At 38.5% G+C, this 23,020-nt stretch overlaps 1 protein-coding gene across 1 annotated transcript in view; it reads right to left on the bottom strand.

The window, feature by feature from the left end:
• PCSK5 (proprotein convertase subtilisin/kexin type 5) overlaps window positions 1-23,020 on the bottom strand; it is a 237,051-nt gene that overhangs the window by 174,140 nt on the left and 39,891 nt on the right. The window contains 2 exon segments of the mRNA XM_009887718.1: window positions 4,314-4,390; window positions 6,658-6,801. Coding sequence (XP_009886020.1) covers window positions 4,314-4,390; window positions 6,658-6,801 — 221 coding nt within the window.

A 23,020-nucleotide genomic window follows, 5' to 3' on the forward strand; every position in this document is an offset into this window, starting at 1 on the left:
GACTTCATCCACAGCTGACTGTTGTCTTTAGCCTCTGAGCAAAAGGAAGCTCTAGTATAGGCCTGTACCATTTACAAGCTTCACGATTTGCTGCCAATTTGTAGAAACCAAAGTAAACTTCTGGCAGGACTCCTACATACCATAGTAGTTAAAGAAACTATCGTCCCACCCTGATTTTGACTACAAGCCTTGAAAGATTAGTCTCATGTTTCTTTCTACTCTCCTATTCTCCTTAACTAATAGAAGATTTATTGTAAAACTTCATAAATATAATTTTTGAAAGTGCCACTCTGGTTATCTACAGTTGCTTCACAAACCCCCAGTTAATTTTTTCTCATTTCTTTTCCTCACCAATAAGCCTCAGCAACAGAAAGCCTTCACTACTAATTAAAAGTGAAAAGCCAGTGAACAGACCCAGTACCCTGATGTTTCACAGCTGCATGCAAAGCTGCCCAGAGACATCTACTTATTTTTACAGCAATTCTTTTTACTCTTTATCATTCCATCCCTTAAGTTTGGGTTACAAAATGAGGCAGAATAAACTAGATCATTTCATGAAACGATGGCACATTTGTACATCCCACCTTTACTGGAAGACACAAATCACCATTACGCAATGTTGTCCAGTTGCTATAGCAGGAAGCAGGAATCAACCAAATTGATCTTACACATTATGAAGTCTTTGCAAAGCATGGTGTTCAGAATGTTCCCTGGTTGTGGTTACCTCAACCGCCAGGCACAACGTGAGTATCTAGTGCCAAACAACCACATATGCTGGATAATCAGAATTCCTGCCCTGATTTCTGAAGATATAAATGATATAAAAATATACATAGGCTACTAGTAGTGCTTTTCAGTACCTATGTAGTCATTTAATTCTTGTTGAGTCCAGTGGGAACTATGGAAGGAAAGGTGACATCGCCAAAAGTTGAAGGTGCTTAGGTGCCGCTTACCCAGTTCAGTGTATCCACTAATTGGAAATACTGAGCCTCTAAGCAGAGGTTGGGCTGCCAAGTAATCTTACACTGAAAGCATGCTTCATGTATCCTCTGTGTCCAAAAGCTGACTCTACACTGATGCTGTACCTCCTGGTAACAGTGATGAAGCTCAGTACAGCACAGTATTGGCCCTCCCACCACCACAACTCACTGCAGGACCTTAGGGGTTAGGCTGTGAGGGTATTCACCTGGAAGGTAGGGTACAAAAACCCAAATCCTGCAGCCCTAGAAGAGAAATTAATCGGTACAGTTTTATATCCCATATAGAACTCTAACTAGCAACCAAACAGAAAGCACCCATCCTTCTCCGGACATGCTTTGTAAGAAAGTGATGGTACCCAGCCAAAGAACATGATTCGGCTGTGATTCAGAGCTGGAGGTATGTGGCTCCTCACAGCACCAAAGAGGGTGAACCCCTGAAAGTGCACCTAAACTAGGAGGCCTCCAAGTACCCTTGCCATGCCCCAACTCCAAGGACGGGAGCATCTTCACACAGTTGAGCCAGGATGTGTCTCTGAAGTGTGTGTGGGGATGGGGAGTGGTGGACAGCAGGAGAGAGGGATGCGCTGTGATATAAACTGGCAGCTGAGCTGAGCAGTATTCACAGAGGGCCAGGCTGACCATCACATCTTTTCTCAAAACTTCTTGGAGGCCACTGTTAGCAACCGCCTGTCAATCACAGTTTTGTGGACAACAGTCATAGGCACTTGGGGCATTGTCATACAGTCACCTTAGTTCACTGAAACTGGCATTGCCAGTGAGAGGTTCAGGCCATGCTTTGTTGTCCTCACTTGTGCCTGTCTTGCTCTCCTCTGACCTGAGGCTGAGTGAATGAGGTACCTGCCCGACCTGGCTGAAAATGCAATTTGTTTTCGCTGTTGCTGGCAGCACAGTTTTCAGTGTGATTCACTCTGGAGACCTGCACAAAGGCTGGGAAAAGAGGAAAGGGCAAACATGAAGTAAGAAGTAGGGGTGACCGCCCTTTGGTGATGATCATGCAGCCACTGTCTTGCTCTTCCAACACTTTGTTCTGGGCTATAACATAGACATGTAGTTCAAAACTAGGGCTGATGCTGAAGTGGTCAGTCATACAAACTAGTTGTTGCAGCACGCTGAGTGGCAATGCCTACATAATCTGAGTTGTAAACAATTCATGTTCCTATGTTCCTAGTGGTTTTCAGGTAACTAGCATGTTTATAAACCTTGCTTGTAGTCCTGAGACCTCTCATAAGCCAAACCAAAGATTTCTCATATTAGCCACTAAAAATTAATAGCACATTTGCTGATTCTGACCTTTTTACACCAGTGACAGGACACCTTTAAAACTGAGATAACGACACATGAAATTCCTCAATTGTAAGAAAAAATAGAAGGTTTTGGAAAGAGTAAGAATTGATAGACTTTTATTCATTCTTGTGTTTCAATGAACATGTGTCTTGAGAATACCTCCTAAAACCTTTGGTGTAGTATTTGCATTTTCCACACAAGTATCCAGCTCTGAAATCCTCGGCTTGTCACTAACCTAACTGAGGCAATGCAGCAACCAGGGCTATCTACCAGTTGTTCCACATCGGTGTTTTCTTTTTGTTTAAACTTAAAGTAGCCTGCACGTGCAGAATGTTTACATATCTTGAAACAAAGGGTTTTACTGAATTTATCTTTTTATTCTCACGTGGTATTCTTGCTTTAGGAGATTTCTAGCGAAGAAGAGGCAGATACAATTCAGTAAACTAAGCTTCTGTATGAAAATAGGATGAGAAAAATATGCCTGACGGGCAAAAGGGAAAGAAACAGCTCTTGCATGTACTTGTTTCTAAATAAAAGATTTGGCAGCATGTAAACAGCATCAAATAAGAACAACTGAATGAAAACACATGCCAAGATTGCAGTCCCAAATAAATAAACTATTACTATTATTCAAATTAATACCAACATAATATATTTCTATGTTAAACAGTATTTCTAGTCATCACAACCAAGATGTGTGTATGCACATGTATTTATAAAGCTTCTAAGAGCAAAACCCTTACATATGTCTCATCTTGGCCTACCAGGCAGGATCAGGCTGACTGACCAAACAAGTATTTGGCAGAATTCACCTCAGTTTTCACAGTTATTTCACCCTATGGCTGAAAGTAGCTATGACAGCTCCTTGAGATTCACTGTGAGGTGAGAGGATCTATAAGTAACAGGCAGCTATGCGTAACGAGGCCCTGTTCTTCAGCCTGTCCATACATGGTGCCCTGCTGTTATGAAGAAGGTGTTGACCAGGAGAGGATTCTCCTGTCCAGGTGTGATCCAAGGTTGCTCCAATTGCTTTCTCCAGTCAAACCAATGTTAAGTTTTGCTGCTGACTCCCAGCTCGCACCTGCTGCATTCTTCTGGAGAAAGTTTGTGGGATTGTAGGGAAGAGACAACACAAACCCCAAAGCATTTCAGTTGTGTAAAGGACGAAGTTTCACCTTTCTGCAGGCAAACAATACTAAATGCTTTCCACAATAAGAAAAAGCCCCAAACCTCCAGAAAACAAAATGCACAGTCAGCATGTTGACAACTAGTAGGATTCTCCTTTCTCTAATTCATGCAATTCCACAGAAAGGTATTTCTTTCTACCAAGTACCTAGTTAAAAAAATGTTACTAACACATAACTGCCCTCAAATACCCGTGGGGGCAGAAAGGTGGCCTGCTTCCTGAGGTGAGGTGTCCTTCCCAGCATCTCCCCCAGTCTTTACCACAGCACAAATATAAGGAAGCAAAGCTCTGAAGGAGAAACATGTCGTTCACAGAGATATATCCAACCAGTCATGTGACACAGATGATATAATCTGGCAGAATTGCCACTTCTGGGTTTACAAGGTTTCTATCAAACCTCCATGAGTAAAATCTCTATCACTTTAAAAGACATTATTATAGAAAAAACTTGACTATTTCTTCAATGCACAAAGTCTATAAGGTTCAAGAGTCAGAAGCCAAGACAGTTGTCACACATAATAACCCCCCAATAAATCAATGAGATGGTATCTGAGAAACGTAAGAGTCACTCCTTACATTCTGCATCCCAAAGGCATTGCAAATTGTTCATTTCACAGGCCCAGATCTCTCACGCTAATTTTTATCTGTTTTCAGATGGCTCCAAATGCTTTCAGAGAGTGTCATGCAGCGTGCATGGAAGAGTCATAAATACATATTTTACAAAGATTTAAATGCAAATCACTCCGCTTTATGAGGATTCAAATCTCCTAGAATTTCATAGAACTGGTACTTTCTACTTGACGAACTAGACTGGAAACGTCATGAATGTCATAGTGCCTTACTTGTTCTCGTTGCTGGCATCGTATCGAGGCATAGGGTCAAAATCATTTCCATTGACATCAAAACTGGCCTGTGAATCCTGTAGCCAACAGGAGAAAGAAAACCAATTTCTCATTAATTAGCCATTGACTCATGTGGCCTATACATTCTTCAGCAGGTTCCTACAAGAGAGTAATTAGGTTAACTAACATTCCTGTGGTTTTATGGTGATTGCATGTTTTAGGAAAGGATTATATATTTAATACTTATGGGATTTACATATTTTATTTTATTTTTGGAAAAGGGAGAAGAATAACAAATGCTCTGAAAAAGCATAGTGCCAGTGTCAGAGAGGAAATAGAAAGTGGTGTTTCATTTAACCAGAAGACCACATTTCTTCTAAGAAACTTTTGCAAGTGAGTTCATTCTCAAAATTGGTATTTTGCTAAATGTTTCAAGAGTCAAGAAATTATCTCCACCATGATGACTGAAATTTCAGTCATAGTTTCAAGGAATAAGAATAATATTATTTTCTTAAGAATATTACTACAAAAATACAGCCTGAAATGCAAAGTAAACTGCATTCCCATTTCCCTGGGAGTGTAACTGTTTCAAATATTTGCAAGGTATCTCTTTATTTTTGTTCCATATTTTACCTTTACCAGCTGAAAATAGTTTATAGAGTAAATAGCTACTGGTTTTTATGGCTCCCATTAATCGATGCAGTAGCATGTGGTGTGTTGACATGGCAAGCAGCTCTTTTTAATCTCTTCTTTGTTCAAAACCAGTTACCACATCCACCTCAAATATTCCTGTTTGCAGCCACACCAGTAATAATCTGACATATAGAACACATTTGTCATCAAACAAGCAATGTATACTGCTTTGGGGGAATTCCTTGTTGGCGTGAGGAAAGGGAGAGAGGAGGTGGTAAGGGAATAAATAGCTGCTTTAAATTCTGTGGAAGGACAGTACTGGGATGAGGTGACATATGATACAATTCAGCTCATTCACTGAAGAGGTAAAATTATATTGGGTTTGTTTAAACAACTTAAGAGATTAAAATGAAAGATGTGGCATGCATCAGGACCAAGCATGCACTGACAAATACAGCAATTTCCTGTCACTTGAGTTTGTGCAGTCCTCCTTGTGTATTTCAAAGCTGACTTCCACATACAACATGGTGAAGGATATGGATGTAAGTATGGCTAATTTAAAATAAACGGCTTTAAACTGTGGAAACGATTATAGCTTTTGATGGGTTGTTAAAGATGGTTTTGCCACCTTCATCTCTTCCACGTTCTTTCAAGACAACATGCTCACTGGCACAAAGCCCATGTTCAGGGGTCTTTTACAAGATCTACATCTGTAATGGGAATAAAGGTATATGCATGCTGTGTGCTGGTCATCTTCAGCAGTCCGTCTCAATCCAAATATATTTGTTTGTTTTCCTACCGCGTATGAATGTACACCTTGCACACTTTACTTCAGACAAACGATAAGGTCCTCGAGCTCATGTGCTTTCAGGCAATGCCTGCTCCCAAAGCACAGGACTAATCACTCCAGCAGAGCGTGGCCCTGATGCTCTGAACAGCTTCAAAATCTGACACTAACACAAGAAGTCACCCACTAGAGAAGGAGCTCCTCCTCACATTGTACAACCCTCCAAGGTACATTAAACCAATCTTTTAAATGTGATGAACATTAAATGTGATGCAAACAGAAACCTCCGGATGTGATATGAGACATAGGACACAGAAAACAAAGGACATAGTTGTATTACAAATTGTGAGGGGACTCACTGGAGTTATAACGGATTTATTAGAAAGACCCCAAAATATTCTACACCTGTTTTTAACTAAATGAATCATAACAAGTCATGTCCTTTTCCTTTAATATTATTTCTAGGAGTAAGATAAATAACTTTAAAAATAGATATATGGAAGGATAGGCCTAAAATTAGTCTTTGAGAAAAGCTACTGTCTTGCTACCTAAATGTATTGGTTGAAAATGGACTTCAACTGCACACAGTAACTGAAAAGCAGTGTATTGCACTTCGGAGAGCGTGAGGATATTAAGTAAAATAACTACAGAAAAAAGAAAAAGCAGCTGATGATTGGTTCCAGTCCTTCAGAAATTCAGGACTCAGCTACCAGAGGCATACAGATACTAAATATGTTCAGATGGAACATAGTCTTAACTAAACCAATACAGATTACCCAAAGCTGTCTTCCTGCCTCCCTTTGGTGTTAACACTTGAAGTGATCCCTCGTATGATTCTTCCTCCTTCCCTCCATCTTTCCAGGAGCAGCAAATTTATTCAGGGTAATAATAAAGCAGCACCTCTAGACTTGTTTGGACACTCACATAATTCTGCATCAGGTCTGGGTGGTTTCTTTCGATGCCGTCATCCAGGATGGTGACCACAACGTTCTTTCCAGTGTAACCTCTCTTCCAAGCACCTACTATATTCATATCTGATTGGCAATGGTGGGTGTTATCACTGCAGTGCTGGGGAGAAAAGAGGAGACAAAGATGTTGGATGTTGCAGATTAGTGAGCAGTGTGGGGTTGAAATATTATTCTACTAACATTAACATTACTGTTTAAATCAGCATATGAGCATATTGATTTAAATAGCAACTATATGAACACCTTCATTTAGACAGGAAATCATTTTAAAATTAAATAAAAAATGCTAGTCATGCTTATTTCTCTTTCTGATTACTCTTCATGACAAGCAATAGAAAAGAGAAGTGTCCAGCCATACTGAAGCACTAGAAGCCATGTGTAAAACAAAGCAACTATTCCTGGCTGTTAAGCACGTTCATTTGAAATGAACATTTGAATTACTTGAATTTTTTCAGAAAAACAAACCATATGTGGATAAAAGTAGACAAATGCCTGTACAGAAATGGTCATGGAAAAAACCTTGCTTTTTGGAGCTTATGTGCTGTACAACTTCTTGACAGAATGTCTGGAAACTAATCCAGATTCATTTCTATCTACAAAAGAAGGCTTTTGGCAGGTTTTGTGCAATATCAGCAGGAGATGAGCAGCAGTTAAGAACCTGTAACCAAAACAACACCCTGAAAAACTTGCAGCTTAGGGTGCCTGATGAATTGTAGATAGTTAGATTGAGAAAGCCTGGGGAACAGCTTTCAGAGCAACCAAGTCCAGTGTGGTGGAGAAAGAAAGTTTAGGGTACATTAAAACTGAAAGCCTCTTCCTTGACATGAATGCACCCAGCTAATGTGAAGAAATCTGGCTTGCCATGGCAATGAGACATGACCCTTGGGTATTCGTATGCCCCATTAGCGAGTCACTAACCCACACACAGAGTCCTCCCCTGCGAAGTGAGTTCTACAAGCCCCTCATCGGCATCACTTTCCTCCAGCTCCTCCAGGCTCAGACAGAGCAACAGGCAAAAAAATTAAAAAAAAAAAAGAGGGGTGCAGGGAAGGGGAAAAGCAAAGGGCGGCAGGAAGGAAAAAGAAAGTAAAAAAGAACCTTGTATCATAGCAACAGTGGCCACACAAGTGTGCTCCACCTCACTCCCTGCCCCGCTGCCTCGTGTACCCCACATGTTTTGGCAATAAATACACTCAGAGGCACGCACTCCTCCTTGACTTAGTCCATCCCTCTCCTGAATGTAAGCACACTGAAGAACTTTAAGCCAGGGCATTTAAGAGTGGTCATTTGCTGTTACTAAAGCAAGATTACATTATTAGACACTATATATATGTACACAGTACAAAGTCTCTCTCATGGTCTTTCCCTTGTGTCTGCAAATATCTGTCTCTCTCTCTCTGTCTATCCATCTGCACACAAAGGAGCTTGAAGGACTTCAGGGAGCAGTTCCAAGGAATGTATAGGGCAGGCTTAATGCTTTTGTTCTGTGTATTGCTTGGAAATGCTCAGGCTGCTGGCTTTATAAAATTAATTACAGTCTAAACTTGCCATCTGGACACTGAATGTAACGGTTGTACACATGAGGCTTTCTAATGTACAAACAAGGGGGTTAAAAGTGTGTAATGTTTCCAAGTGCCTTTGCATTTTTCAAAAATGTTACTAAATTAAGCATCAGAAAATACCTGCAAAAGCTATTAATATCATCATTCACATTTTGCTGATGTGAAGACAAGGAGACAAAAAGGTGGAAACACCAGCCTCCAGCCATAGAGTAAACCCAAGAGAGAGCTGCAATGGGCAATCAGGATTCCTGGCTCTGACCTCCCGTCAAATTTACTGGGCCATTACACTGCCCCTTTATCCCCTCTCTGAAATGCCAAACGACCCTTTGGCTGCTTTGCTGGATGTCTTGTCCTCTCTTCCTAGGGGACGAGCTTGTTGTCTTGCCTCCATGCCAGTCAAACCACTCAGGCTGAGCAAGCATATGGGTTTTTAATCCCCATTCCCTCACAAGCCCTTTGGCTCTCGGCCAGAAGATCACTGTTTTTTTTTTCACTTAATGATGTTGGCACAGTTAGTTGCCCTCGCTTGCCTTACCTGAACTTCTGCTTTTGTGGTGGTGGCAGAAGGAGAGGGGTGTGCTTTGCTACACGTGTGTTGGCAAACACAAGACAAGAGACATCTCTTGCTTTACCAGGTGCTCTGATGATTCTCTCAAGAGACGTGCCAGGTCAAATTGATGTTCAAATTATCTTGCTCTGCTCCAAGACTGGGCAGAAAGCTAGTCTAAACAAAATCTTTCTGCATAAAAGAAATTCCCGGGGTAAAGCAGGCATAACTGCGTGCCCACTTATAACTTTGGATCACAGCACATGTAACATATGGATACAAAATGCAAAGGCAGCAAAGAAGCATCCAAGTGGGTGTACTTCAACAGCAGATAAAGGGTTCAGTTCTTATGTTTACAATATATAACTTATTCTCAAGTCCTATTAAAAATAGCATCTTTGTTTTCTTTTCACCTGTATTCCTTACTCTTCATCCTCCTCTCAATTCCCTATCTACACTCTTCTCCTCCTGTTCCTACCCTTGTTCTTTTCTTCCAGTACTGTCTTTTACAACTTAAATTCCAGTTTTGTTTGGTTCAACACCTGATCTCAGATTCCCATATTTTAACCACAAACTATACCTTCCCCCAGATTAATGTCTGATTTTCTCCAGATCAATCAGATTCTGTACTTTCCCCTCAAAGCAGTCAGATTTGGCTTTTATCAGGAACACTTTAAATCTTGAAGTGCAAAGTGCAATTACTCTTCAAATACTATATAATATGGCGTAGATATGCTGTTCCACATCAAACTGAATCTAAGATGCCATCTATTACTTGATTTCACTTGCAGTCGTTCCTGTCCCTTTAAATTTCTCTTTCCTTCAAAAACGTTTCTTGTAAGGAATTTTCTGCTACTGGGTTCTGTTCTATAACTTTTCTTTAACTGTGTGCTGCTTCTTTACCACCTATCCAAATTACATTGTCAGCTTCTTATCAGAGGGCTGGTTTTTAATTAATTTGGAAGTACTGTTTCAATTTACATTGTCACCCAAGTAAAAAATAATAACACATAAAAAATAATGTGATTCAGAGTGACTGAATTTTATATCAATGGGCAAGTACTGAATTTTATAGCTCATTTTCAATCTATATTTCCTGTTCTCTTTTTTTAGAATAAAAACAAACTTCATCATGAAAATCCACAAAAACTGTGTGCTGGAAAGTTTTTGTTAGATCTGGTAATCTTCTGAATTTTAAAGGGAATAGTATAAAATAGGTTAGTCTACGGAATTTCTCTTCTTTCCAAGCAGATAAAGTAATTCAGAAATTTCCTGTACTGGTACCATGACTAGACAACTGCAGTAAGCCAGCACTATTTCAACATATATTGTTTTCAACTATTGCCTGGAGGATACCATCAAAAGGAATAAACAACCTCTCACCCAGTTACATAGAGTAATTTTATTGAGATTTTTAAAAGGCCTTCAAAGGATGATGTTTTTCTTCGGACTGTTTAATTGGAAAATGTTAATGATACCACCATTAGTATTTAATAGAAACCATCTGCAAGGTTGAGAGACTCTTGAAGTATACGTAGGAAGGAAGAAGTCTATAGCAAGAAAAATTTCAGATATTTAACTTTTCTCATACTTGAAATTCAATGCTTATGAGCATAAAAAGACAAAATAATCACTTGGAGATCTTTTGACAGACCATTTGGAAGCCTGCCTTCGTGCAATTAACAAGCAGATGTAACATTAGTAAGGTTTTCTGTTTTGATGCTTGCATGGTGCTTTCAGTATTAGACATGGGCTTGGATTGTCTTAGCTATTTTGTGAAATTCTCTCTAAAAACTAGCTTATAATCATTATCATTATCTTAATGTTTCTTGTCTGCTGCACAAATTTTTGTTATCAGAGGCTTGATGTATCCAGTTAGGGTTCAATAAGAAAATCAAACAGTTAAACTGAGAAATCAAGAATAATATCAATTTTCAAAATCCTTTGGAATTCCACAGATTAAAATCAAATTAAAAGAACAATGACTATAAAATTCTGTTCTGTCTTTTGCAATGCCTATTAGTCTATAAAAACAGAGTAGAAACAGAAGTTTCTAATCCTGGGACATGCAGTCTCTCAGAAAGCGCATATTGTGCCCACGGTAAGTCTTCATGAGGTACCTTGCATTGGTTTCCTGCAGTTTTTGAGTTACAAGGAGTTTTTTGACAAGATTTTGTCAATGTCTAAGGGGATATAGAGAAACACAAGATGATAATAAGAATGACATAATTTGAAAGACCAATCGTGAGTTGACAGATTGTGGGTCTCATTTAGTAGATCATTACACATACTTCGGATCCTAGGAAAACACTGAAATACTAATTTCCAGTCAGAGATTAGAAAACATAGACTCTTTTAGTATTGAGAAGACAAGGAAGAGGAAGAGAAAGAGGAAGAGGAAGAGGACAAGGAAGAAGAAGAAGAAGAAGAAGGACAAAGACAAGATGACAGTCTTTCTGGTTTATTAGCGTAGTCATTAAACAGTCTTTGGCACAGACAGCAAGAAGAGACTACAGTCATGTTCTCTTCATCAGGGGGGTTTGTCAGCTACTAACCTGCCAGCATGGAGAGGAAAGGAGAAGTTGCACAAGATCACATATAGAGGAAGAAGGACAGTCAAGGGCTTACACATTGACCTTGACAAGCAGAGACAAGGGGAACACACAGGGCCAAGGAATGAATCCTGGCATTTTGTGGAGCTATCAGAAAAAAGAGACCAACTACCTGTTCTGTGAAGGCAATGTAACGTGGGGCATTTGGCACTCTTAGCTGGTCAAGGCAAATAAACAGGCAGCAAAGTTTATCAGCTTTTAACTTCAGTAGAGTAGACATCCTGATGCTGCGTTCAGCTTTCTGAGGTACAGTGTTCTAAATTAAAACTTGCCAAATATTCTCTCTTTTTCCTGGAAAAAGGAGAAACAATCTCTTTTCTTTCTGCTCTTCATGTGATCCAATTTTAAAGAGGAATGAAAGAAGTAAGCAGGGAGCTAATCATTAGAGTTGGAAAGGTAGGCTCCTTATTAAAATGGCTCACGTAATGTAATAGAAATCACGACAACAGACTTTGAAGAGCATCATAACCTGTAAAGCTAATGTGATCTTCTGAAATTATTTTCCAGCTTCTCTAGAGTAAGCACTTGAAAGCTACGTTTTCTAAGACGACTGTTAACATTATGTTTCTTTTTAAAAGTATTTCTAACATTTTTTTATTCTTTCATCACCATAAACAGAAGGTGAAAGAAGGATTTTTAGAAGAAGGTGTACTTGCAGACTTTTTTTTTTTTCTTTTTGTCAGACATAACGACATTTAGTGCATGATACACAGCAATTGCTAATAGCATAGGAAATAATTTTCTTCCGAGTTTCATCTTTAGGTAATTTCTGATTATTGCTGCACACAATATTTTTAAGCTCTATCAGGGGCAGGCAGATAATATAAAGTCTGATTCATCTCAAATTAAAGATTTTTTTTTTGCATTAAATAGTATCCGACTTCTGGAGTCATGCTTTACTGAATTGCTACTCTTTTTTATCTGTGTCTGTATCAAGAGAATATTTCAAGAGTGTACTATATTAAATATTTAACACCAATTTATTGCTTGTGCAACCTCAGAAGGTTTAGTTAATTTACTTCAGAGATGAATTTGGTTTTTAAACTTTATTGATTCTTTAAGTTAACAAACAAAAATACACTTAGAGGCCAATAAGAACAATCACAGACATACATTATTTTATGCTTGTTTAAGCAATGAAGGAGAACAGGAAACCAATATAAAAGGGCTTCTTGTATTCATAGGAGTATCTGATGGCCATAGTGAGACAAGAATAATTTACAAGACTATATATATTGGGGTTTGCAGTGAAAAATAAGAAGCTCATAAATCTTATTCTTTGGCTGTGATTACATTGCTATTCTTTCCAAAAACAGAATAATTCATAATGTGTTAAATTTGTATTCAAGACAATTCCATCACTTTTCCATCACTGGCACTTTTTTAAAGTCAACACTGATAGTTTTTCTGTAACCTGTGTGCTGACTTAAACATGAGTTAATTCAGGGAAGCCCTGTAGGTCCACAGGCTGATGACAGTGCAGCCTCGTTAGAAATTGGAAAACCTCTCCCTTCCGGGTCTGCAGACAGCAAAGTTTCTCTCCCAGCTGCAAGTTCTGGAACCTGCAGAGGCATCGCAATAATCTGCCTCTAATATCACCTCTTCTTTCTACATGGGACATGACCTGTGGCTGCATTAGGATGTCTGCCTTTAGTCCTATTTCTTTCCCGTGTGGCAGCAACATGAGAGACTCTTTCAAGGCAAAGAGAAATGTTGCTAAAAATGCATTATGGTCACTGTGCATGTTGTGCCACCTTCACTAAGAGGCAAATATGAAATGCGGCATTCACAAAAACTGCAAAAAGTCCACCACGTCATCCCAAAGACCCCAAAACACATATATGTACAGAAAGAAATGAAAGAAGAAGAAAAAGAAGAGGAGGAAGAAGAAAAGGAAGAAGAAGAAGAAATTGCGAATAAAGGCAGCTAGAATGTGTCTATTTTACTCTGGATGCAAAAATCATCCATATGAATGGCATATTAGAGAGCTGGTGCATCTTGTATATCCTTGTGCTCACATGTTGAGAGGTACATGTCCATGTATGGACAGATTTCTCCCTGGGAAATGTTGGGAGAAATACAAGAACCTGACGTAGAACATCCTGGGGAGTCAATAAAGGACAGAGAGAGGAGAAGAGAAATCATTTCCACAGCCTGTGGCTACTGCTAAGAAATGCAGGAAGGAAAGAAGCATGCATGGAAGTATATCTCTGTATGTGGCTGTATTCTGTCAAGATGACAGTATGATGATTGTTACTACTGCTGCTGCTGCTACTACTGATGCTACCACTACTATACAAATAGCCTACTTAGAAAGAAAAGGCCAACAAGGAGATCAAAAGTTAATGCATTTTTACGCGCCTGAAGTCCTGTCTAGAAAAAGAGTATGGCAATTCTTTTATTAATTAGAATATGTGAAAAGAACGGCTGTGCCCTGGCCTTAGCTGCGCACCATCAACCCTGGGGATGCAGTATTCACGAAGGATGAATAATTCCTCAGAGAGACAATTCTTTCCATTCTACTATTTTTTGTGGCCTTTGCCTCATATTTTTATTTGACCTCCTCTAAGTCCAAAAAAAAGAAAGAAAAATAGGGCAGTTTTACAGAAAGTCCCAAGATGCCTTTTTTTTTTTTTAATGCATCAGTTCATGGAGTCGCAGTTATCTAATAAGACCAAGTTTCTCCCTCTCTCTAGCTAGACTTGATATTTTCATTATTTCTAAGATAACAATTAAACAGAGACATGGTGAGTCTTGCTTTAAAATAGTTTTCGTAAGTGTCTAAGGATTCTTTCTACACCACTAAAGACAGGCTCTTCACAATTTACTTTTTAAGCTGTTTTCAAGTCAAAGATCGTTACTTCTATCTCAAGTTGTTAAGAAGCATGAGAGAGGAAGGTGGTTTTATTTAGACTTTGTGTGAACATATGTGACAGAATCGAACTAACCACATGGAGAGAAGGCCCTGAGCAGATGGCTTCAATTAATCATTAACCTTCCCAGAGACTGATGAGAGTGGGAGGAGCCCAGGGCTTTTACAAATCCACGTCCCTCCCCTTCCCCTCTCTTTTCATTTTACAGGGAAAGGAGAAAAGTGATGTTTAAGAAGGCTATACAGTTATGGGAGTGCCGGGGGTGGGGCATAAGCAGTGAGCTGATTTAGGATGGACCAGGAAACGTGTTTTTCTAAAAATGTTATGAACATGTAAGCATGAGAGGACTTCTGAGGAAACAGATGAAGAGATGTTGGCTCTGAATGCTCATACCCAAATTTTAAGGACTGTTGCATTATTGCAGTCCTTTTTTCTCTATTTTGTGTTGTGGTCTGGTCCCTCTGATCCATGAGGCAATAGCCTGGTGACATCTGGTGTTAATGGTAGGATGTTCTGGGGGGGGGAGAAGGAGGGATAGAGGAAGAATGAGAGGGAGGGATGTGAGACAACAGAATTTGTTCAGGAGGCTGAAGGAAAGATACACATCCTTACTCTTCCTCAAGGGACAAAAGTGGGTAGGAAAAGCAGGGCATATGATGACACCCTCATATTCTACTATTAGTAATGGGAAAGGAATTTTTCTTTGTTTTCTTGTAGGTATGTGGAGTTCCTGAGGCTGGAACTGTTTCACAGTGCCTTTACTTCAGCAATAAACATCTATGCTACTCGATACCTAGAAGCCTTTTCCCTAAGAACCATAACAAGCCATCAGGTTATTGTACCCTTGGTCCCATTATTTGCTTGGTTGGTATGTCAGAGGAGATTATAACTTGCCAGAGGACAAACTTAAAGCTCACGAAACAATTCTCTTGAGACAGAAGTATAAAAATCACTCCATACCCTCCATAGACAGCCTCACAGAAATGTTTAATCTAACACTGAAACGCATGCTGTGAAAATTCATTAACAGTACAGGATCAGACTAAGATGAATGGCTGCTATTTTAGTTTGCCTATAGGGAAGTAAGTAGCCTAGGCACCAATGGGCTTTTCACCATTTGAATGTGCTATGGTTGATGAATGCAAGGCCCACTGTGTATTACAAGAGAAACCTGGGAAGATAAGGCCAAACCACTAGAGGGAGTGGCTAGTTATATTTTGCAGATGAGATCATCTGGCAGAAATGAGAGAATTAGCCCAGAGAAATCTAAAGAGGCCCGGGAAGGAAAAGGAAAGGCTATTCAAGAACAAAACAAAACAAAAGTTTTGCATTAGCCAAAAAAGTACCACACAGTTACTCTTGTTACTGTTACAAGAAATTTGACCCAGCTGATTAAATGTTTAAGTCCTTCTGTAATGCTGAAGAAGGTTAGTCCAAAGACATATGACACAGCTGTGCATGAAAGACTGTGCAAAACAGGCAATGAATGTAAAAATGTTGTGAAAATTGCAAAAGGTCTTAAAGGAAATCTCAGCAGAGAGTCAGGATTCAAGCTATCTCAGAAAATACAGATATTGCAGAAAGGTTCTGGAGAAGTCCAATATATTTGCCAACACTGTTTTTATGGAGAACTTGACACAGACCAATGTCTATGAAGCTTTCTAGTAACAGGACTTTAAGGGACTTGGGGAGCTGCTGTTAAACTAAACCCCCAACTTTATCATTAAAGACATCTAGATTACGTTGACTGCAGCAGTACTATGAACGAATTTCCCCCAGTTGCAAATAAAGTAATGGAATATGCGGAACTGATCTGAGAACATAATTTTGAACTGATACTAGAGGAATGTATTCCTGTAGACAGACAGACTACACAACCTCAGTATAAACACCTTTTATGCACATCAAAGACTCAAAAATGTAATTTTTATAACTGAAACTAGGCGGAAAATCACATCCATGACTGTCAGGCTTATATAGCATCTATGCGTAGGGCAGTCTCAACTTTGAAATGATACCCATTAATGATAACTGCCTCAGCATTTGCAGATATCTTTAAAAAACCCAGGAAATCAGCAGATAAGACACCCAGAGAAAGTACTAAAAAAAGCTATGATCAGAGCATTGTCAGAAGGGAAAAATATACACAATCAGAAATAAACTAAAGGTGAGAGTTCTTAATTTTGTGATTGTTCACTATTCCTCTGCATCCGCTGCTTTTCCTGGTACTACAGCTACAAAATACTCTTTGTGGCTGCTCTTCTCTGCGGTCTGCATTCTTTGTTGTCACTCCCACCATCTCTATCCATTGCTTGTGATTCCTGTCAGCTGGCCTTCTGACTCTCAGCTTTCTCCATTTTCAAATCTCAGCTGTAAATGGATCTTCTTTTCCCTGTTTGTTTTGTTTCTCCTACTGGCTCTGCTGTTTAACTGAAAATACTACTTTAACATGAATATGTGCCAAAAATACATTGCAAAGCAAAAAAAAAAAAAGGGTCCACCAAGTAAAAAGGGGAGGATCCTCAGGGAACTGTAATATACCTCCAGCACACTAATTGTTCTTTTCAACTGCTATGTTCTACCATGGAAATGCATGAGGCAGTTACAAAAAGGGTTTTATATGAGATCTTTGGGTCCACTAGGGACGTAGTATGAATCTGTAAGCACTTAATAACATAGCCACTTATAAGGAAGCTAACAGCAGATTTGACGTGTCAGTTTGTACTTTGAAGCCATTATGATGGCTTAACAGATACAGTTATACTCATTTTGTTTAAGAAAACATTACTGAGCATGTGTAATTATTAAGTCTCAAATCTTAATAGGCTACAATGTTTCCTTGTAGTTCAGAAAAGTTGAAATTACATTCTCCTATAGCACACTCTCAAATCTGATGACGCAGAAATTAGTGGAGTGGAGTGGGAAGTAATGATGGCAATAGAGACAGAATGATCTGGATCACTTATGGAGGTGAACCTATTTAAGTGGTATGTTTGTAATATAATTTTATATGAAATCATACATAAAATTATGCACGTAGGACTGACAGTGCAAGGCATAAAATGAAAATGTCCAGAAACACAGTAATGGTGAAAAGGATTTAAGACGTAAAGCAGACAGTCACCTACAACTTCAAGAAGATGACCTATGAAACCATATGTTATTCTTTGATAGTTAAGTAGTGGGATAGCAAGAAAAGTGGGTTAACACACTTTTTTTAATGACAGCAATGATACTATTCCTGGAATGATATGTGCATGTGCCTAGTAGTGATGTTTCAAAAAGGATGCTTTTGGAAAATAAGCTTGTTTTCTGAACCAAGCACTGGAAACACAATTTACAGTGATTCTTAACTAGCTCAAAGAATTTATTTTATCTAAGAGAGGTTGAAGACATGACTGGACTGCAGCATGCATGTAACTCAACACAGATGGTATTTTTGATAGGGGAATATTTCTTTAATCTAGTAGACAATGGCCTAAAAAGGTAAGTGCAGAGCAAGCTAAACATGGAACTGCAAGGTGCAAGATTTTAAGAGTTAATTATTAAGACAATGCTCTAGATGTAACTCTTTTACAAATCCAATCTTTTACCTAATATATGTGTGTCTTACAGAAAAGCTACTGCAGCTTAATTAGAAATTCTGGGCTTGTGATTGCAAATTATCGGTTTTACTGGTTGTAGGTCAAATGAAATGATCATAAAATCCCCCGCCATATCTGCGAAATGAACCCACCAAAGGAGTTCAGATCCTGATGATGGCTTCTAGAGACTAAAGCAGCTTTGTGTCAGGAGGTCCACAGAAGCCCCGGTAGGAAGTACAGTCTGGGAGAAATAAACTTTTTCTGCCATTTAACTGCTTTCAAATACTTTGAAAAGGACTTTCGGTGTCTACTGTTAGGTTTTGCTTTAAATATAAGCGTATATCCTGAACAACTTTACTCTACACACAGGAACATTAATTATTATGAATAAATCTCAATTAAATATGCAAAGCAATAATGTCAAAAGGGAATTGACATGAAACATTCAAATAAGGTGATGTTTTGAACTTTTGTCCTCTTTGACGTTTACATTTAGCAGTGGGTGACAGAAATTTTTGAAAAAATATTTTTTTATTACTTCTGGAGCAAAATGCAGAAATTTTAATTGACTAGCATCTCTGTTCATAGGAATGGACTGTTTTAAAACAAAAAATATGAGTTTATGTGGATGCTTTGTTATTTGTATGAAAGATAAAGACCTTTCAAGGAAAAAAGGTTTCTAAGAAAAGCAAGACGAAAGTTTGTTTTATTATTATAATCTCGACGCTGCATAAAATAAATAAGGTTTTGTATTGATTCAACTGAAGATCCATTTCAGAGTCACGTTACAGATACCCTGGTCAATTCCTGTATAGATCTAGGGCTTGACATAAAACAATCCACAAAACCAACCAAAAAGTAATCACAATGTAACAGGCTTATTTAAACACAAAGTTTGGGACAGTTAGCAGCCCAAAACCTTGTTGGTTTGGAATACACTGAAAAAATCAACAAAACTTTTAAGTACACGCTTAAGTTTAGGAATAAGCTTAAACCTACCCTTGATCTGCAAACCGTTGAGGTGGATGCCTAATTCCAGTGAGATGCATGAGACCTGATCATGTACCTATGTAGTTTGTTGCACAGCATCTCTTTAACAGCACCGTTGCAAGCAGCCACTATTTTACTCAAGAATTCTCTTATTTTCTTATGAACAGCCAAAAGAGCTTTTTTTTTCTTTCCTGTTCAGCCACTTTCTCTCAGTTAACCTCTCACCATTTAAGTTATAGATGCCAGATAACATGGATGCAAAGGGCAAAACAAGAATCCAGGTAAGAACTTTTCAATTCACAATAAATGTTTTGTTTGATTGCTCTATATTTTTCTCCATGCCTCTCCCCGAAAACCAACACATAAATCAAATGAACAACTTGATGCAGCGTGACTGTAGTCACAGTGTTGCTATAGAAAGGAGAAATGAGGGAAAGCTGCTGCATGCTGTCAGCGCATGCTTTACTTTTGATTTGAACTTTCCTATTTGAATCCATTTCCTATTAGCACCCATTATTCACAACTGCCTAGAATAAAAATTATGATGACTTAGAATTTTTTTTTTTTTTTTTTTTATCTAAACACATATACAGACATGTAAACTCTTCCTGTCCTTCCCCATACAATATAATTGCATCAGGAGATCTCTGCTGCTTAGTGCCTGCCTGGAGACAACATGGGTCATAACCTCTGTTTCATTCCCAGTCACACTTACACATACAACTTCTACCTATTAAGCGGCAAAAAGAGATGAAAGGCTCAGCCTTATGTTTATTTTTTCCTAGTACATTGTGGGATAAATCTTGTGTGTGAGTCTTTCAAATATTAACACAATCTAAGACTTTTTCTTAGTAACAAACCAAGCTTAGAAAGTGGCTTTGGCCACCCATGTAGATTCATTCAACAAGAATATCTACTGAATTAGACCTCAGAATGTTTCAGTGGTAATAGTTTACACAATGTATAACATGGTCTCAGCATATTTGAAGTCCCAAACAAGATCAAAGCTGCTTCACACAGTATGGTCAATAGTTGAAACTTCTGAATACTGCAGAAGCAGCAGCAGCCAGACATAGTGAAAGCAGATCGCACACCCAATGTGAGTGGGCTTACAAGACAGAAACCTTTCAGATTTTTGTTCTCTCTCACTGGTCAGTATCATGCAACTTCCCTGTTAAGCCAAAAATGGGCCAATGTTACAGTGTGTTTGGGCAAACATTTTCAAAGCACAGGCATAAAATAGAAGAATGCTTTCACTTTCACAATACTTTTATCCTCTTATGTAGTAATTGTTAATCTGGAGTGGGAGTGGATGGAAACTGAAGGAGACAATGCTTTAAAAAGGAAAACCATATGAGGGTAGCAAATACACCTAATAATTAAATAAAAACTAAGAGCATAGACAGTCTAAATTGAGTGTAAAGATCCTCAAGAAAGCCGAACCAATCTAACTTCTCAGTGTTGTCAGAAAAGTTAATCCTGCTCCCTTTTCTTTCACTTTTTGGGTCTCTCTATTCAGGTAGCCATAAGGGATGATGCAAGGGATGGGGACAGGATTGAGAAGCTGGGGCAAAGATAGTGTAGGTTGTATGATGTGACACACAGAGCCTCAAGCTTCAGTGTCTTGGGAAACTTCATCATCATACAAGGGCTCTGAGGGAGTCTTGAGACACAAATTCAGTGGAGTACAAGAATTCAGGGATTTTTTTCCAGAATCATGTTTTCTGTAAGCAAGCCAACTCTTTACCAAGATGCAAGGGCTGTAACACTTTCTAAGAAGGCTGTATGAATTCCTCTATCCAGGTCTCAATTCATGTGGATGGGGACTTAATTAATCAAGGATATACGGATTTCAATGTTTCAGCAGCTGGGATCATGTAAAGTGCATTCAAACACTGCATATGAAAGCTTGCACTTAGCAAACTTTCTTCAACAGCCTACTCTGCAGCCTACTGGCCTGCAGCCAGACCAGGAGACTTATAAGGAAAAAAACCAGTCAGATTCAACCTCTTCTTGAATCAGGAGGTTCAACATTAAACCTGCATGTGAAAGAGTACATGGAAGTTGAACAAAGGAGAGGTTATTCAACCTCTTTGTAACTGCAGAAGCATTTTTTCTTTGCTTAAAATGTCTTATTTTTTTATAAATGGTATTTCTGGCTCCCAGATGTAATCTTGTAACCAGGAGTTGATATTCATAAAAACCAAAACACTATCTCCCAAGCAGTAGTTTACTGTTTATTAATAAACTGTCTTATCCGAAAGACAGAAGAGGAAAACCCCACTATATACTTAATGTTTATTCTCTCGTGTATATTTATATCTGCCTCTCCTTAGGCTTCTGTGCTTATACTAATTGGGTTTAATATCGTTTTTAGTTGTCTTCAAAACTGAAAATAACTTGCTTTGTTCTGTTAGGAAGTCACATAAGAATGGATAAGGACAGGGAAATTTTATGCTTAAATGGCATGCTACGCATGGATTAGTGGACTCTACCGCAATAGAAAGGGTAAGACAAAAGTGATATCAATACTGGAAAAGATTCACACTTGCCCCTCTTGTCTGAGGCTCTTCCCTCCTGCACACTTCCTGCTTCTGACCACCATGCATTTCTGCTGTTTGATGGAAATTAGTTTATTTTGAATGAGCCAGTTTTTAATTTTTTGCAGAATTTATGACCTCCACAGCAAAAGAGCAAGTTGTTTGTATTGCTCCACACCTTAGAATTGGCATATTTTCCAAAATGCCCTACTGCTTCTCTTTGAGGAGATTTCGAGGTCATGTGCTGACAGGGTCTTCTGTATTCAGTGACTGAATTCAAAATGACCACTTAATTTGTTTAGGTTAATTTTAATTGGAACTGTATTTAGAAGTCATGCAGATGTGCAAACACTTGCCGGACTTCTCTCCAAAATGGCACTGATAGAATTTGCTATACTTTTAATCTTCTCTCCGATTTGCTTCTTGTTTGGCTAGAAGAAAATCCTCTTCACAGGGCTTGAGCAGCAGATGTAATTCACAGCAGAGAGTTCATGACATTAGAAGCAGCTACACGCAATGCCAAGGATGACCTGCATCTAATGAAGTAGTGTAGAACACACTTTATTGAAGTCTCAGTCCTCACTGTGTTTGTTTCTTTTGTTGGTTTGGTTTGGGTGGTTTTTGTTGGTTGGTTTGGGAATTTTTTTGGTTGATTTTTTTGTTTGTTTAAACATGGTTGAAAAAGGAGCAAAAATTAAGGTGAAAAAAGGGTCAGCAAGAACTAAGGTCTTCTGCATACTTGTAAATTTAGTCACAAGGTCTGTTCATGTAATATATAAGAAGAAATGTTAAAGCATGGATACAGGAATCAGAAAACCTGGAGTTTTGATGTCCCCATTTTCATGGTATAGCATCTGTCTTCAGTAAAGAGGGGCATAATGATATTTAAAGACTGTTACGAGACCTAAAATCCTTGAGCTAAACAGTGGGTCTCCAATTTCTCCGTTGCAAAGGGCACTACACAGATCAGGCTCTCCTCTCTACAGAACAGTTAAGAAATTGCCTTATGGAAGCACAACACTAATTTTTGCCCCCTGACTGGGAAGTAATATAGCTACTGGTTGTGTCAGAAGTTTTTATAAGTCTTATAGGTTATGAGTTTGCTTCTCATGAGGGCTAACTGAACATGTCACACCAGTTCATTCTTTAGCAATCAGACCACAAGAGAGGCAAGCTTCAGAACCAATTCTTCTGTACTGTGGCTGCGCACTTCTGGTCATTTGGGGTTCCTGATGTTTGTACAGTGTTCTTTATGTGAAAAAAAAAAAAAAAGCTATAAAATATTAGTGATATAATACTTAGCAAACCCTTTCCTGAAGTATATGTAATTTTAGTACGCAAAGAATAGCAAAAAAATACATAAAGTGAGTGTCTGAAACAAAGTAGTATTTTTTTACAATTAAACTGTCTCTTCCTTTTTTCAGTAACATTAATAGAGTACTCAGTATTGCATAACAAAAGAAATTGTTTTGCTATTTGATATTACTTGATTTTAATTAAAAAAAAATCTGAAAAGTGGGTAGCTAACTAAGCAGTTGCTCTTGGAAAACTGCTCTTAGAAACTAATGATGGGCAACTTGCTTCTCCTTTGAAAAGAGAAAAAGTGTACTT

Source organism: Charadrius vociferus, unplaced genomic scaffold (assembly GCF_000708025.1).
Source record: "Charadrius vociferus isolate BGI_N301 unplaced genomic scaffold, ASM70802v2 scaffold286, whole genome shotgun sequence".
Classification (NCBI taxonomy): Eukaryota; Metazoa; Chordata; class Aves; order Charadriiformes; family Charadriidae; genus Charadrius; species Charadrius vociferus.